Source organism: Cannabis sativa, chromosome 1 (genome assembly GCF_029168945.1).
Source record: "Cannabis sativa cultivar Pink pepper isolate KNU-18-1 chromosome 1, ASM2916894v1, whole genome shotgun sequence".
Lineage (NCBI taxonomy): Eukaryota > Viridiplantae > Streptophyta > Magnoliopsida > Rosales > Cannabaceae > Cannabis > Cannabis sativa.
In genome coordinates this window covers 69855326-69874394 of record NC_083601.1, presented here as the reverse complement: position 1 = coordinate 69874394, position 19069 = coordinate 69855326, and the positions used below count along the sequence as shown (strand labels likewise).

Here is a 19069-nt window from a genome sequence, read left to right as displayed (position 1 = left end):
AATCTGGTGTGCGTATCTCTTTATCCATTAATTAAAATACCATCAAGTCTAAGCTGATGAGATCCAAGACCAATCCATGCAAATCAAACAAGAGTCATTCTAGGTGACTCCAAATCTGAAAATCCTCTCCTTCGTTTGAAGACGACCATCAGCATTAATTTCTCGTTATTTTTTTTTCTGAGAAAAATGTATTTTGTTTTTTTTAGATTTAAAATTTTACAAAATATTTTTGTAATTAAAATCTTTAAGTTGTAATATTGTAAATAAAATATAAAAAAATTATATTTTTGAAAGTTCGTCTTAATTTTAATAGCTTGCATTGATCATAATCTGTATTTAATTATTTAATTATAAGTGTTAGGTTTTTGTTGGTATAAGTCAGAAAAGACATACATATAAGTTAGAATTCACGAACATATTCATGATAACAGTTAACCACGTAAATTTAAAGTAGGATTATATATTAAGCGAATCTCTTGAATAAGAGCTTTTTAAATTCTAGGTCTCCTCTACGTGTCTATGTATATTTCTATGTGGATATATTTGATTGGTAGTTTAAAATAATATATAATACATTATTATTAATTAATTATTGGACAAGTATAAAGTTGTTTAGGCTGCAACAACATGATTTAAGTCAGTTATGACAAGTTCTTATAGGTATCCTTGTAAACTAATTATTGCTATTATTAACACGGTTAAAGAAAGTATATTTTTATTCTACTTTTTTCTAAAAAAAAAAAATTAAAATACCTGTGAACTTTTTAGGTGATTAATATATTTTGTTGAACTATTAAGATTGTTCGATTCAAAAATTTCTATTAAATTCTATTTAATTTAAGTTTACTAACGTAACGATTGTCTATGTACTAAATCATGTTCTCCAAACTTTAATATGTACTAAATCATACATATGAACTTTGACAAGTATAATTAAATTATGTCCTTTAAACTTCATCGACATTAAATATATATCTGCTATCAAGTAAAATTGAACAAAGTTTTTTAATCTAATATTCTCAATGAAGGAAAATTTTTAACTTTATAAAAAACTCTGAAAAAAAGATTAAGTACATATTAAAGTTTGGAAGAAATATATTTTTGTTTTTAGGGAGGAAAAAATCTCTTAATTAGGGAAAAATATTAAAAGCTTCTGGCGTGCATTACATGCAAAGTTACTGTATATAAAATTTTACGACCCGCGTGATGAATTAAATATATATTCTCTTTTATTAGGTAATATATGCTTCTTCTTTTGAGTAAAAGGTAACTTTGAAACATAAGTATTACCAATAATTAAAAAAAGGGATTTTTTTAATAATATACTTAAAATACAAATTAATTACAAAAATACTATAACAAATCTAATTTACAATAATACCTTGCCACGTCTTCAAAAAATACCTTAATTCAAAATTAATATGCCTGAAACAAAATTAATCTAAAATTCTACTTTTTATTTTTAATTTACTTGCGTTTTCAAAAGTAATTATTTGGTTACTTAGTTATGATGTTGATAAGAAACTAATTAGTTAATTTTACATAAAAAAAAATCATTTTTATATCATATAATTTGAGATACAATTTAGTTACTTCCAAAATTTATTTGTAAACATCTTAATAATCAATTAGTTATTTTTAAGTTATATTATAGTATCTTATTATTTAAAATATATTTTGGTAACCTTAAAGTTTATTGAAACTAATGAGTTGTTATGTAATATAATAAGATACCACTTTTATATACCAATTATTTTGTATACCTTTTTGATACTTTGAAATCTATGTGTTTATTTTTAAATCATATTAAACTATTCAGTTATTTTGAATTTTTTACGTTATTTTTTTTTTATTATTTTTCTTTTGTAACAATATCTATGTTACTTTCAAGTTTATTTAATAAACTACTAAATTATAATAATAAAAAAAAACTCACATAATTTATTAGTAAAATTAGTAAACATTTAAATTATTAATTACTTATTTTAAAATTACATTTTTAGTTATCTTTTAAGTTTATTCTAGAAATTAGTCCCCTTTCATACATATAATATACAAAGTAAGCATAAATATGAAATAGTTTTATTTAGTATACTTCATAATTTGAATATTGTTTAATTGTTGGTAAACTAAATATAAAAATAAACTTTTGAAAAAAAAAAGAAAAAAACACTGAAAAAAACTAAAATGCTACCTTTGATTCAGGCTAGCAAAAAAATATATCAAAATGATTATCTTAAAGTGTAGATCACAATGTGTAAGTTTTGAGACCAAATAATTATTAGTGTAGCCAAAAAAAAAAAATTAAATGTAAAAAAAGAAGAAGAAAGAGAAAATATTATAAATCTAAATATTAATTAAATATATGTACAGTAAAAAGAACTAGGTGTATATAAGACAAGATAATTGATACAAACATTGAAATATATTGTACAAACAAAAATAAAGAATGTATGTCACAAAGATAACCAAGAATGTATAAACTAAAAACAAAACTAATATTAATGAAAACGTTACAAATACAAGAGGAAGTTTGATTGTTTTAAAAGTAACGTTATTTCTGTAATTGAGATGGATTTTAAGACTCCACATGTAAATTTCCCTTAAAAAAAATATAAATAAAGTTATTATACCTGCTATGGCTCTCTCTCTCTCTCGTTTTAGTTAGCACTACGGCTAATTAATTAAGAAAAAAGTCAAAAGTTTAACATTTTCATATTGGTCTCATTAATTTAACCATGTACTTGGCCCAATATTTCGAAGAGATCATATTATAAGACAAGTTTCTTCAGCGGGACCCTACTTTTGAAAAATAGTTCACCAGCTACTAAAGTTATGATATGACGACAAATGGCTGTGCACCACATTATGACGTTCACTATTATTTTAACATAAGAACAATATGCTTTTCCAAACATAATTTTGCCTTCTTACTCTTTAAGCAAGCAATCCAATCAAAACACTATATTTAATCTTTTTTTGGTATAATTTATGTTAGTTAATCTATTGTTTTTTGAACGTGTGAATTCTAGCTTGTAAAAAAATATCCATATATATTCGTCTGTGTGTTAGGTGACCTGCCGTGTGCAAAGCCCCAATCACCTTGAGAAGGCCGTCTATATATAAACCTCACTAAGCTCTTCGAAATTATTCATTAGCTAATTATTTACTTGATATATATAAGTATAAATATAGTAATATTTCATATATATATATATATATATCTAAATGGCTTCTACCACCTCATCACTATTCATGGCCATACTGTGTTTGGCTCTTGTAATACTCTTCATTGGGAGTAGCAGAGCTGAACTTTCATCCCCTGATTTTTACTCAAAAACTTGCCCTAAACTCTTCCCCACAGTAAAATCCAAGGTGCAGTCGGCTATTGCCAAGGAGACCCGGATGGGTGCCTCTCTCCTCCGCTTGTTCTTCCACGATTGCTTTGTCAATGTAATAATAGCTTCTCCTGTTCTCCATGCATATATATATAAATATATTCAACATTGTTATTTAATTAACCTACCTATGACTACACTAAGATATCGATATATACAAGTCATTATAAAAAAATTGTACTTATAGCTTTGGCGGTATTTGACACTATTAGTGTTTTAGAACTCTCGTAGTGGTAACTTATAAATATATGTATGTGAGGTGTCAAAGGTGGCACATTTATTTGTGTTTTCTCTTTATTTTATGCACACATCGTTCACTTCTATAGTAATTGATAATTCTGTAAAGATATATAATAGTATCAATTAAATATTTAATTTAATTTAATTAAATATTAAGTATCAATTAAATATATAATAGTATTTATATAAAGACTATTTGCTCTTAAAAGAAAAACTGTAACTTGTGTGCATGTCTCATACATATGTGATTGATACGTGTAAATTGTAATATTATATGTCGTTTTCACAATTCTTATGTCGTTTTTATTCGTATACATATCTAACAGGGATGTGATGGATCAGTGCTTCTGGACGACACATCTAATTTCGTGGGCGAGAAAACTGCTAATGCTAATCGAAACTCAGCAAGAGGTTTTGATGTCGTTGATGACATCAAATCCGCAGTGGAGAGTGTGTGTCCTGGTGTCGTTTCATGTGCTGATATATTGGCCATTACTGCTAGAGACTCCGTTACAATTGTAAGTTAATTATTAATAATAATAGCAATCTAATGATCTTTCTTACTGTAGCTCGAAAAAATAAAGTTAAGAAAAAGTGTATAGGATAATGGTTTATATATATCGATATAATTATTGGGATAGTGAACTCACACCATATATTGTTAAATCATGCATCTAGCTATACTATTAATTTGTTAAGTCAAGTCACGTCAGGATATACAGTATAAATGATGTAATACCTATAATTTAGATGGTAAATTAAAAATATGAATGATTTTATTTGATTGTATATAAAATAAATATAAACATCCAGCTGGGGGGTCCAAATTGGGAAGTGAAATTAGGAAGAAGGGACGCGAAAACCACTAGCAGAGCAGCTGCAAACAATGGCATTCCACAGCAATCTTTCAACTTAAACAGGCTGCTCTCTAGATTCAATGCTCTTGGCCTTTCCAACACTGACTTGGTTGCTCTATCTGGTAAGCTATATACATCCCTTTTAACCTTTCTTCAACACATGATAATAATATATAATCAAATATAATTTATAATAGCTCTCTTTTTTCTAATTGCATTGGTCTATTGATTATTAAATACTGTAACAGGAATATTACACACTTGTAAGTTGTTGGATAAAAGCCTTCCGTTTTGTAACACTTTCTTAATTAGTTTTATGTTTTTAAAATTGAAAAAGTGAAAACATTTTTTAAAAACATGTTTTATAAAACTGTTTTTACTTTTTAATTTTTTAATTGAGAATTAAAATTTTAAAAACAAAAAAAAGTCACTTTCAATATTTTTTTTAAACAATTTTTTTTCTTAACTAATATTTTGGACTTCGATCAGACTCGGACCTAAATCCCCTACGGCCGCAGCGCTGAACTCGACCTCTGACTTGAACCCGAACCCGACCCCAAACCTAGACCCAACGTAAATAAAATCAAAAAATAAAAATAAAAATGACTTTTACAAAACACACTTTTAATGTTTTCTGCTTTTAAAATTTAAAAACAAAAACTGTTACAGAACGTATTTTTATTTTTTAAAGATAAAATTTTTAAAAACAAAAACTTTATTTTTATTTTATAATTTAAAAATTAAAAAACAAAAGTGTTACCAAACGCCACAGCTATAATTTACAATAATTCTCATGTATCTTTTATTGTGATAATAACGATATGGATTTTCTACAACAATAATTGACAGCGTACATTAAGAAATATTTGATCAGATTCCAAGAAACTTCACATTAAAGTTGTGTATTATTAAGCTGTACTAATAACCAGATATAATTTTATATTTTGAATTTTGTTATAAAGACGACCCAACGATGGCACTTACACCTACCAAGTAGTTTTTAAGAATATAAACCTAAGTTGAGTAGCACTACTACAAAAACACCCTTTAGAGGCGGTTTTAAAGCCCTTTAGGTGTCGGTTTTCGCGAAATTCGCTACCGACGCCTATCAGGGCGACGCTAAAGGGTTTATTTGAACCGACGCCATATATACCCCTATGGCGTCGGTTATTAGCTAGGAACCGACGCCATAGGGGTATATATGGCGTCGGTTCCTAGCCAATAACCGACGCCATATGTGGCGTAGGAACCGACGCCAAAACTCCTCAGATTTCAGTTTTTTTCATTTTTTTTTAATTTAATTATATTATTTTAATTTTATATTTATTAATTTATATATTATTTTATTTAATTTAAATTACATATTTATTTAAATTTTAAATTACATATTTATTTAATTTAATTATATATTAATTACATTTTAAATTAAATAGTAATTAAATTTGGGTAAAAACATAATTTGATTTCATAAAAATAATTAAATATTACACAAACATGTAAAATTAGTTAAAAATATTAATAAGTTAATAAATCTAATTACAAGTTAATCTATAAAAATTACATAATGAAGAAAAATTCTTCGACCTTTGAACCTCAATCGTCACCGTGAATCACCGCCATCAATTGTTCGATCCACTTTCGCTGTAGTGGTAAAATTTCTGTTTTTGGATCGTATTGCTTCTTACCCCCAAACTGTTAAAAAAATTAAAAATTTATATTAGTTTATGTATATGTATATTATATATTTGTTATTATAAAATTTATATACTATGATCAATAATTAAAACTTACAGCTTTTTGATCTTCTATGTAACGGTTGGGGTTGGCACGTGCGACGATGTCAGTGATATATTTCAAAACATAAAAACCGCATTCTTGGCTTTTAGGTTGTCTTGGACAGTTTGCTTGTGAAATTCCTTGCCACGGGCCAAGATACTGATGTGCGTCCCCTATATACATGAATGCCCTGTTTGGAAAAATTATATTAGCATTTCAATTCGTTAGTTAATTTAAATTCGTTACATAAGAAGTCATTAAATAATTACCTTCCGATCATTTGTTCTATTTCTTCGGGAATTGGGCGGCCTTTTAGAGGGTTTAAATGGATAATTTTCTTTGGCGCAACCACCACTAGCGTCCAATGCATCCTAGAAAATTATATTGGAATATAAGTAAGATAGTATAAAAATAATTTGAAGACATAATATAGAAATGAACAATTAGCACTAAAGAATTTAATAAAGTTTACCCGATATTCCAAGGAATAAAGAACATTTGGTGGTTGCTGTTCATTAATGATAACCAATTAGCCAATCGTCTTGCCGCATCGTCAAAAGACTGACTCTGTTCTTCATCGCTGATCCCATGCACTGTGAGAAGCTCTGGGTCGTAAAACTTGAAAATTTTTCTCAGACCGTTGATGCTCTCCCATATGTGCCTGCCAAAAAAAAGTGTTAGTGCCTTATAATAATTTAACTATAATTTGATATAAGGTTAATTAGATTAAAGAAGAGTATACATCATTCCAAACAGCATTCCCTGGTTGCCGATGTAGTTACACGTAGCAACCTGCTGCAAATCCTCTCCAGATAAAATGATCTGGGTACGCGGTGCAATGAATCCTCGGGGGACAGAAATTGTGATTATATCACGTTTATCTTTGAGCCTTAGGAATTCATGAATCATCCATTTCAGCGAATTAGGGATCAACGCCATCTTCTCTTCCGTGAACAACTCATCTTCCCGTGCACCACGGCTTTGTGGAGAAAGCATCGGAGCTTTCCCCTTTGACGCATCACGTCTTGAGGGCGGTTGAGCGAGTGGACCCTAAACAAAACAGAACATAATATATATATATCAAATTTTATCTAAATTCTACCGAAATTTCGGCAGCATAACGGTTGTAATTGAATGATCCCAAAAATTTTGAACATGGCTGTATAACGACAAATAACACATATATAACAGTAGTTTGTTCATCCATCCCACCGCAGCACATATATTCGCAGAACCTACTTCACTACGGATGAATATTGAAGATATTCAAACTCCACTAATCATTAATAATTAATTTCAGTTGAGAAGTTACCTCGGTTGTTAAAATTAAGTGTTTAGGCCAAGGAAGGAACATCTGGTACACGTCCCTAACATATCTGAACTCTTCAAGTGGGACTGGGATTTCAGCGTCCTCTTGCAGGATTTCCGAAACCATGATCCGAGCATGTGAATCATCGTAATCCTGGCAGTGAACTTTGATCTTACCCACATGCTCGTACAAATACCCTCGGGCCACAATATTGTCGATGTTGTCAGAGCAGAGATGTACTTGCTGATTAAGGGCCGCATGGTCATCAAAATTGTATAGGATACCTTGGTCGTTGAGGGAAATGAACTCCTCAGCATAAATTTGTGGTTGTACCTCATCCTGAGGAGCGTATGGTTGTGGAACATACGCCTCACCCAGCCACCTCTCCTTCTTCTTCTTGTTCGGCAGCGTTCCTCTGCTGCTTAAGGGATTGGACTTCGGCTTTTAATTGTTCAATCTCCTTCGCTTGCCGAGCCACAACATCAGACACTTCCCTTTTCTTCCTGCCGAACAGTTGAGATGCCCTGGTCAGGAACCTACAAATCATAAAATGCAAATTAGCAACGATTTCATTTGTGTAACTAAATAAATAACATTTGAAGTAATAGCATACCCAGCAGCCCTGACACGTCCAGGATGCTCTGGTGTCCCGAGCGCCTGCGTGAGGATATCGTTTTGGCCCTGGACCTGAATTTGTCCCTGACTAAGCTTCTCCTCTAATTGAGCCTAATGCACGCATATATTCAAGCAATTAGTATATGAATTATATACACTAACTCTAATTGAATTATATATTCAAGCAATTAGTATATGAATTAATATATACTTACTATCTTCTCGGCAATTTCCTTGTCGTAATCAGTGACAAGTTTTCTACTCTTGGTGCGAGATTTAATCCAAACACGGTGGCGGGGAGGATCTGCAACTTCGAGGTCCTTTTTCTACATAACGTTATAACAATGAAATGAGTACCAATTAAATTGTATAGCACATTATAGCACATTAAATTTTTAGTATTACTTACCACAGCTTCCCGTACGTTCACCATTCCACTCCGACCACTTCGATGTCTGGATTGAATTTTTGAGGAACGTTCACGTTGCACCTTACTCAATTCCTACAATGCCAAAAAAATACATTAGATACATGTACTTGTATTTAAGAGTTTATCTTAGTGTTAATATAATTAGCGTACCAGAAATTCAGGAGTTAGTCTACTTTCAACAAATTTGCACCAATCAGCAGCGTCGATCTCCGGGTGCTTTTCAGGGACTAGTGCCAGTCGTCCCAGATCATTCTCTTTCAACGCGGGCATTATGATGTCTTTTGTCATCCTATTCTTGAAGTCTTTCATTAACTTCCCAGCTAGGATGAGACAATCATGTTTGAAGGTGTCCGGCACAATGAACCCCGTCTATTTTGAAGGAAAACAAACACTCTGCTAGAGTCAACATTTGGAGTAATAGAAAAACAAATCAAAATTCTAACAAATAATAGCTTACCTGAATGTCTTTCCAAACTTTATTTTTCAGAGTCTGGTTGACTTCTTTCCAATTTTTATAAGCCAACCCTATTGTGTAACACCCTAACTACCATAGGCGTATTACGTGAGTTTTAAACATACTGTGCAGCTCGTTGCTAATCAACGAGGTTTATGGAAAAACGTGATTAATTAAAATTTTGCTTTTTAATTAAACTTATAAACAATATTACAAAAGACTCGGGATCCCGATTATAAAAATCATTTACAAAAAGATTTAACTGATTAACTGATACAAAAATAAAAGTCGTCTAACGACCAGTTACAAAAATCAGCCTCGCTGTCCCGATGATCGTACGCTCCAGGCCTAACCGCCCCGACATGTACAATCTCATAAGCTCGCTCACGGTCCATCAGCTATAGCCTTGCCTTTACCTACACATGAACATAAACTGTGAGTCGACAGACTCAGTAAGAAAAGCATAATATTACTCATACATAATACTAACTGCCGTGTCCAACACGATACTGAGTCCCGCTACTGCCATGTCCAACATGGTACTGAGCCACTACTGCCATGTCCAACATGGTACTGAGTTCTGAACGTTCATAGGGACGGTACTATTGACACGTAACAACCTGATCGGTCGAACCGGTCATACTCCGGCTGCTGGTCATACTCCAGCCTGTACCGACGTGTTACTATATCCTCCTGATCGGTCGAACCGGTCATACTCCGGCTGCTGGTCATACTCCAGCCTGTACCGACGGGATACGTCAATAGCACGGAACCACCAACCAAGTGTCAGCCTGATCGGTCAAACCGGTCATACTCCGGCTGCTGGTCATACTCCAGCCTGTACCGACGTGACAGGGTTGGATGGTTCGAAGCCAACATACAACTAATGTAATCTAATAGGCTTCCTACATGCTCGCTAAACATGTAATCTACATATGCATACTGTTATACTAATCTTACCTGGATTCCGAATTCAGGTGTGCCGGTCAACCTGACTGGAACTGAAGCTGAGCGGCGGATTACTGGCTCCTAAACCATAAAAATCACAACGCTATAAGTGACACGCTAAATCACTTCCCGGGGACTAAAACTAGGAACTAAAAGTTTCCCTATCGATAAAAAGCATGGCAATACCCCTAAAAACATAAAAACGAGGAAAAACACGGGTTCTGAAAATTCCCCAACCGGTAGACCGGTTGCCCAACCGGAATTCCGGTTCTGGACATTCAGGACCCCCATCCGGAATTCCGGATGCACAACCGGAATTCCGGTTCCTCGCAGGCAGCAACATCAAATTTTCATAACTCGACCAATTCAACCCCAAATCACCTCAAACTTTCCAGACCTGTTCTATACCTTCCCTAGAACATTTCTAAGGCCTCAAAACCACCCAGAAAACACAGATACACAACTTGCCATTAAAGCTCAAGCTTTGAGTTCTAAACTCAAACTTGAGCAATTCCCACAATCATGCAATCAAACAAGCTAGAATCTACTAAATCATGCATAAACAAGCCTCTGAAATCAAGTAAAATCATACACAACAACCCAGCAACAGATTCACAATATTTTCACCAAAATCACATATTTAGCTTAAAAAAATCTCAAAGCTTTGAACAACACAACTAGCATGCATTCCAACCTAACTAAACATAATTAATCCAACATTTTGAACATAAAAACAACAATCACAAGCAGCAGCAACAACAACCAAATTAACATGCATTTACTCATATTTTTCATCAAAAACTCAAGAAATTAAGGAAGGGAGAAGATGAGCTAACCTAGCTTGCAAAGGATCTTAAGATGAGATGAATCAACAAGTAAAAATCAAAGGAGAAAAATCCACTCCTTGCTGCTCAATGCTTGGCCGAAAATGGAAGGGAAAGAAAGAGAGAGTTTCTTTTTAAAAGTTTCTATTTTCAACACTTAGTCTAATTTTGTAAAAATTGGAGAATAAAGCAAAGCCATTTATCTCATTTATTTCAGCCAAATAACAATTAAATAAACATTTAATTTCCAAATAAAAAGTCACTAAAAGACAAAAAGTCATTGGGGCAAAAAGACCATTTTGCCCCTCCACCATAAAATCACATAAATCATACTACAGGGGTATTTTTGGGAAATTCTAAATTCCCGGCCATTCTCGACATTCCCAATGTCTAAAACCCGTCCCCAAATTACTAACATACTAAGTTGTGATTTCTACTGAGCCAAACGCCGAGTTCCAAATACCGGACACCGGAATTACAAAATAGGCAAGCTACCGAATACATAAATAACAATAATAAATTATTTAAATAGCTATAAATAATTTCATAATTAATCACATTCAACTGATAATTTCCAAATTAACTAAGCGGGCTTTACAACTTTCCCCCCCTTAAAAGGATTTCGTCCCCGAAATCTAACCTGAATAACTCTGGATATTGAGCTCTCATATCTGACTCTAGCTCCCAGGTGGCTTCCTCCACCTTGCTGTTTCTCCAGAGTACCTTGACCAATGCTATGGTCTTATTCCGAAGGACTTTATCCTTTCTATCCAGGATCTGCACTGGTTGTTCCTCATATATCATGTCTGGCTGAAACTGACGACTCTCATAACTGAGTATATGAGAGGGGTCTGAAACGTATTTTCTCAACATTGAGACATGGAATACGTTGAGCACTGCTGATAAGGCTGGAGGCAATGCTAACCGATATGCCACTTGACCTATCTTCTCGAGAATCTCGAAAGGTCCTGTAAATCTAGGGCATAACTTGCCTCTTTTCCCGAAACGTTTAATCCCCTTCATCGGAGATACTCGTAAAAACACATGTTCCCCTACTTGGAACTCAACATCTCTGCGTTTCGGATCTGCGTAACTCTTCTGTCTGCTCTGTGAGGCAAGCATTCTCGCTTTTATCTTTTCTATTGCCTCATTGGTCCGCTGAACTGACTCTGGACCTAGGTATTTCCTCTCCCCTGTCTCATCCCAGTGGATAGGGGATCTACATTTCCTACCGTACAATAGTTCATAGGGAGCCATCCCTATCGTACTCTGATAACTGTTGTTGTATGAAAATTCTATCAACGGTAGATATTTACTCCATGAACCCTCAAAGTCCATAACACAGGCTCTCAACATATCCTCCAATATCTGAATTGTCCTTTCGGACTGACCATCTGTCTGAGGATGGAATGCTGTACTGAATTTTAGCTTTGTACCCATTGCCCGTTGCAAACTTTGCCAAAATTTGGAGGTGAATTTCGGATCCCTGTCCGAAACCATAGACTTCGGTACCCCGTGAAGTCTCACTATCTCCCTGACATATAACTCTGCCAACTGATCCACTGTAAACGTTGTTCTAACCGGCAGAAAATGAGCAGATTTCGTAAATCGGTCCACCACTACCCAGATGGAATCAAACAAACCCGTGGTCCTAGGTAACCCGACCACAAAATCCATCGTAATATCTTCCCATTTCCATTCTGGTAGGGTTAGAGGCTGCAACAACCCTGCTGGTCTCTGATGTTCAGCCTTAATCTGCTGACATGTGAGGCATCTCGATACGAATTCTACTAAATTCTTCTTCATACCGCTCCACAAGAAGTACGGTTTCAAATCTTGGTACATCTTGGTGGTGCCGGGATGCAGAGAATACGGGGTAGAATGAGCCTCCTCAAAGATCTCATTTCTCAGTTCCACACTGTTCGGAACACAAACCCTGGCTTTATACAAAAGCATCCCACTTTCTAACACCGAAAAGTCTTTGGCTTGACCAGCCAATACCTCATCTCGGACTTTCACTAACTCCGGATCTGTCATCTGAGCGACTTTTATTCTTTCCAACAGATCAGATTGCAGCGTTAAGTTGTGAAGCTGACCTACCACAAACTCAATGCTGGATCTAACCATATCCTCAGCTAGATGGGGTGAGATCTGAACCATGCTAGCTACTTGCCCGGGACCCTTTCTGCTCAGGGCATCGACCACTACATTGGCTTTTCCGGGATGATAGAGGATCTCACAATCATAATCCTTCACTAATTCTAACCAACGCCTTTGTCTCATGTTCAAATCTTTCTGAGTAAAGAAATACTTGAGACTTTTATGGTCAGTATAGATCTCACACTTCTCCCCATAAAGGTAATGCCGCCAAATCTTCAGTGCAAAAAACCACTGCGGCCAATTCTAAATCATGAGTCGGGTACCGCTGTTCATAATCCTTTAACTAACGGGAGGCATAAGCGATAACCCGATCGGCTTGCATTAATACACCCCAAACCCTGTTTGGATGCGTCACAGTAGACTACGAACTTCTCCTTGTCCGAAGGCAAAGCTAGCACCGCAGCAGTAATCAACCTCTGTTTCAGCTCCTGAAAACTAGCTTCGCATTTATCTGACCAGATAAACCGCTGATTCATCTTTGTAAGCTCGGTTAGGGGCATTGAAATTTTGGAGAACCCTTCCACGAACCTACGGTAGTACCCAGCTAAACCCAAGAAGCTTCTAATGTCTGTCACTGTCTTCGGTCTCGGCCAATCCCTGACGGATTCAATCCTCCCGGGATCCACCTTGATCCCATCTTTGCTTACAATGTGCCCTAGGAAGGACACTTAAGATAGTCAGAACTCACATTTCTTGAACTTGGCATAAAATTTATGTTCTCGAAGCCGTTGCAGTACCATTTGAAGATGTAACTCATGCTCCTCTTCTGATTGAGAGTGCACGAGGATGTCGTCGATAAACACAATCACACAGATATCGAGGAAATCCTTGAATACTCTATTCATCAGGTCCATGAATGCTGCAGGAGCATTGGTTAGTCCGAATGACATAACCAGAAATTCGTATTGTCCATACCTAGTGCGGAAAGCCGTCTTTGGAATGTCCTCCTCTCGGATTCTCAACTGATGATAACCCGAACGGAGATCAATCTTAGAAAAGACCGTCTTCCCCTGAAGCTGATCGAACAAGTCATCGATCCTAGGTAATGGATATTTATTCTTCACCGTCAGCTTGTTCAACTCCCTGTAGTCGATGCACATCCTCATAAATCCATCCTTCTTCTTGACGAACAAAACCGAGGCTCCCCAGGGTGACACACTGGGCCGAATGAACCCTATGTCAAGCAACCCTTGGAGCTGAATCTTTAATTCCTTAAGTTCAGCTGGAGCCATCCTATACGGGGCTTTGGAAACCGGTTCCACCCCTGGTGCCAAGTCAATCACAAAATCAATCTCCCGCTGAGGTGGTAACCCTGGAAGTTCTTCGGGAAAAACATCCAAAAATTCCCGAACCACTCTGATGTCTTCTGGCCGAATGGTATCTGGCCGAGTGGTGTCCACCACCACGGCCAGAAACCCTAAGCAACCGCCGTGTAACAATTCTCTCGCTGACATAGCCGAGATCACCGGGATCCGAGATCCCTGAACTGAACCAACAAATACAAATGGTTCTTCACTTTCCGGTTGGAAGACCACCATCTTCCTTTTACAGTCAATGCTCGCCGAATATTTAGATAGGAAATCCATTCCTAAAATAATATCGAATTCGACTAAACTCATCCCTATCAGATCAGCGCTTAACTCTCTACCATCTATTCTGATCGGCATAGACCTAATCCACCTATTGGAGATAACCAATTCTCTGCCAGGTAACAGGGTTCCAAACCCTGACTCATATCTATCATACAGTCTTTCCAATTTTCTAAAGACTTTGGTTGCCACATAAGACATTCTTGACCTAAACACTCACCCGGAGGATGCCTCTTACTAATGAGACACTCCATTAGGAATAACGGGTCTCAACACTAGCCTGGCGACCGTCTTGATTCTGGTTCCCTCGGAACCTCTTGTTCTGCCTCGAGCCACCGGATGCAGTGGATGATTTCCTCCTCCAGTCCATGGCCGAACCACTACCTCCCCTGCTGAAACCTGACGCAGAAGGGGTAGGAGCCCCGCCACATTCCGAAGTCCTAACTGATTCCACATACATCTAGTTGCGCCCTCAGCTCACCATGCTTCCTCCGCCATCTCAGCTTAGATGGTCTTATCGTCGGTAGTGATCATAAGGTCATACTTGATCTTCACCTTAAGTCCATCGAGATATTTTCTTTCTTACTGAAATCGGTTGGCGCAAATCCCGAGGCTAATCTCGCCAACCGGCTGAACTGAGTAATATATTCCGTCATGCTCATATTCTCTCCCTGGGTCAGGTGGGCGAACTCTTTCCTCTTGGCGCTTCAGACCGCCTCGTTATAACATTTAACGCTGAAGAGTTCCTAAAACCTTTCCCAGGTCATAGTGATAACGTCATGGATCTAAGACACCATGTCCCACCAGACCAGAGCGTCTTCTTAAAACTGAAAAGTGGCACTCACCACTCTGTCGTTCCCGGTGACACCCATAAAGTTCAAGATCTTGGTGATCACCGTCAGCCACTGCTCGGCTTTCATCACGTCCGGACCTCCCAGGAAAACCGGAGGTGCCTGCTTCCGGAACCGCTCGTACAAAGGTTCCAATCTAATGGCCGCCACCACTATCTCGGCCTGGGCAGCAGGGGCAGGTGCCACTGGAACTACGGGCACTGGAACTGCAAGAGCACCCTGCTGTCTCAACCTCTGAATCTCGAGATCTTGCTCTTCTATCCGGGCTTGCATTTCCGCAAACCGTAACTTCCCAATTCTGGGCTTCCTGATTGACTTGGGCAGCCTGCGGCGAGTTAACATCACTCCAACCGCGAACCCTGCCCCTGGGACCTCTACCTCGGCCCATAACACTTGAGGGGAACTGAGCTCCTCGACCTTGATCTGACCCGACTGAGATGCCCTGACTCCTAATATTTCGTCTGGCGTCCATCTAGCCTGAACCGCCTCGAAATCCCGAGTTGGCACTCAGGTCACGATCATCGAGAGCTTACTAATGCCGCTTAATTTGGAAATTTAAAACGAAACATGCGCCTATTCTACTATCAGGCTACTAACATGCTTCCTAACAGGCTTTTCTTTTTCATAACTGAATAAAATAAACTACTAAAGCAATAAAGGCTTACTGAACCGTGAAACGAGCTAACTGCTGATGATGATTGTACATGTCGTGACGATCTTCGGAAGACAACCTGGCGGCTCTGATACCAAATTGTAACACCCTAACTACCATAGGCGTATTACGTGAGTTTTAAACATACTGTGCAGCTCGTTGCTAATCAACGAGGTTTATGGAAAAACGTGATTAATTAAAATTTTGCTTTTTAATTAAACTTATAAACAATATTACAAAAGACTCGGGATCCCGATTATAAAAATCATTTACAAAAATATTTAACTGATTAACTGATACAAAAATAAAAGTCGTCTAATGACCGGTTACAAAAATCAGCCTCGCTGTCCCGATGATCGTACGCTCCAGGCCTAACCGCCCCGACATGTACAATCTCATAAGCTCGCTCACGGTCCATCAGCTATAGCCTTGCCTTTACCTACACATGAACATAAACTGTGAGTCGACAGACTCAGTAAGAAAAGCATAATAATACTCATACATAATACTAACTGCCGTGTCCAACACGATACTGAGTCCCGCTACTGCCATGTCCAACATGGTACTGAGCCACTACTGCCATGTCCAACATGGTACTGAGTTCTGAACGTTCATAGGGACGGTACTATTGACACGTAACAACCTGATCGGTCGAACCGGTCATACTCCGGCTGCTGGTCATACTCCAGCCTGTACCGACGTGTTACTATATCCTCCTGATCGGTCGAACCGGTCATACTCCGGCTGCTGGTCATACTCCAGCCTGTACCGACGGGATACGTCAATAGCACGGAACCACCAACCAAGTGTCAGCCTGATCGGTCAAACCGGTCATACTCCGCCGCGGTCATACTCCAGCCTGTACCGACGTGACAGGGTTGGATGGTTCGAAGCCAAAATACAACTAATGTAATCTAATAGGCTTCCTACATGCTCGCTAAACATGTAATCTACATATGCATACTGTTATACTAATCTTACCTAGATTCCGAATTCAGGTGTGCCGGTCAACCTGGCTGGAACTGAAGCTGAGCGGCGGATTACTGGCTCCTAAACCATAAAAATCACAACGCTATAAGTGACACGCTAAATCACTTCCCGGGGACTAAAACTAGGAACTAAAAGTTTCCCTATCGATAAAAAGCATGGCAATACCCCTAAAAACATAAAAACGAGGAAAAACACGGGTTCTGAAAATTCCCCAACCGGTAGACCAGTTGCCCAACCGGAATTCGGTTCTGGACATTCGTGACCCCCATCCGAATTCTGGATGCACAACCGGAATTCCGGTTCCTCGCAGCGACAACATCAAATTTTCATAACTCGACCAATTCAACCCCAAATCACCTCAAACTTTCCGGACACATTCTATACCTTCCCTAGAACATTTCTAAGGCCTCAAAACCACCCAGAAAACACAGATACACAACTTGCCATTAAAGCTCAAGCTTTGAGTTCTAAACTCAAACTTGAGCAATTCCCACAATCATGCAATCAAACAAGCTAGAATCTACTAAATCATGCATAAACAAGCCTCTGAAATCAAGTAAAATCATACACAACAACCCAGCAACAGATTCACAATATTTTCACCAAAATCACATATTTAGCTTAAAAATCTCAAAGCTTTGAACAACACAACTAGCATGCATTCCAACCTAACTAAACATAATTAATCCAACATTTTGAACATAAAAACAACAATCACAAGCAGCAGCAACAACAACCAAATTAACATGCATTTACTCATATTTTTCATCAAAAACTCAAGAAATTAAGGAAGGGAGAAGATGAGCTAACCTAGCTTGCAAAGGATCTTAAGATGAGATGAATCAACAAGTAAAAATCAAAGGAGAAAAATCCACTCCTTGCTGCTCAATGCTTGGCCGAAAATGGAAGGGAAAGAAAGAGAGAGTTTCTTTTTAAAAGTTTCTATTTTCAACACTTAGTCTAATTTTGTAAAAATTGGAGAATAAAGCAAAGCCATTTATCTCATTTATTTCAGCCAAATAACAATTAAATAAACATTTAATTTCCAAATAAAAAGTCACTAAAAGACAAAAAGTCATTGGGGCAAAAAGACCATTTTGCCCCTCCACCATAAAATCACATAAATCATACTACAGGGGTATTTTTGGGAAATTCTAAATTCCCGGCCATTCCCGACATTCCCAATGTCTAAAACCCGTCCCCAAATTACTAACATACTAAGTTGTGATTTCTACTGAGCCAAACGCCGAGTTCCAAATACCGGACACCGGAATTACAAAATAGGCAAGCTACCGAATACATAAATAACAATAATAAATTATTTAAATAGCTATAAATAATTTCATAATTAATCACATTCAACTGATAATTTCCAAATTAACTAAGCGGGCTTTACATATTGTCTGCCGACATCTGACTCCCAGAGTGGATACGAGCTTCGCGTAGCTTTTTCCACAGTATTGACCTTTATCATTAACTTCGAGGGCCACTCTTTTGCCCTGATCCATTAGTTTGGATATTTCATTCATTTGCGTCGGCCCTCGTGTAGGTATTGTGGTTGGACACTCATTTTCTGCTCCCGAATCAGATCCTGATTCTGAGTTCGCCATGTCTACACCATTAACAAACAAACTTCAAAGTTAGCTACATATATAACAAGTAGTGTATATGAAATATTAAAAGCATAAACAAATTGTTAAGTATTCAGGACCATTCACAACCACAATATAAAGTAAGCTATATATCAAGTTACCAATTAGACACGTTAAATTTCCTCTTCATCACTAACCAAGGAGGAAGATTGTACATAACTAGGAAGACAGGCCATGAACTATGACGACTACTTAGAGATCTATGTGGATTTACTCCATCCGCAGACAGACCGAGACGAATGTGTCTTGGTTCAGATTTGAATTCAGGGTTTATGTAGTTCACTTTTTTCCAAGCTTGGGAATCTGCAGGATGTCTAAGTTTTC

At 36.9% G+C, this 19069-nt stretch overlaps 2 protein-coding genes across 3 annotated transcripts in view; one reads left to right on the top strand and one right to left on the bottom strand.

The window, feature by feature from the left end:
- The first annotated feature begins 3122 nt into the window (after positions 1–3122).
- Positions 3123–19069, top strand: part of LOC115708062 (peroxidase 4) — a 41913-nt gene continuing 25966 nt past the window's right edge. The window contains exons 1-3 of one of the 2 annotated variants that reach the window (XM_030636234.2): positions 3123–3453; positions 3965–4156; positions 4452–4617. In XM_030636234.2, coding sequence (XP_030492094.2) covers positions 3229–3453; positions 3965–4156; positions 4452–4617 — 583 coding nt within the window. In that variant the 5' untranslated portion in view covers positions 3123–3228. The remainder of the gene's footprint in view (positions 3454–3964; positions 4157–4451; positions 4618–19069) is intronic. The other variant, XM_061108720.1, reaches the window with a different exon arrangement.
- Positions 5937–7155, bottom strand: LOC133033689 (uncharacterized). The gene is made up of 3 exons (XM_061108721.1): positions 6541–7155; positions 6287–6461; positions 5937–6187 (listed from the first exon to the last, which is right to left on the bottom strand). Exons 1-3 carry the CDS (start codon positions 6639–6641, stop codon positions 6089–6091), a joined length of 375 nt encoding a protein of 124 aa, XP_060964704.1. The 5' UTR covers positions 6642–7155; the 3' UTR covers positions 5937–6088.

Coding starts and splice junctions, on each gene's coding strand:
- LOC133033689 (XM_061108721.1), bottom strand. CDS start 6,641: ATGCATTGGACGCTAGTGGTGGTTGCGCCAAAGAAAATTATCCATTTA. Junction 6,462..6,540: donor ATAGAACAAATGATCGGAAG/GTAATTATTTAA, acceptor TTTTCCAAACAG/GGCATTCATGTATATAGGGG. Junction 6,188..6,286: donor ACATAGAAGATCAAAAAGCT/GTAAGTTTTAAT, acceptor TTTTTTTAACAG/TTTGGGGGTAAGAAGCAATA.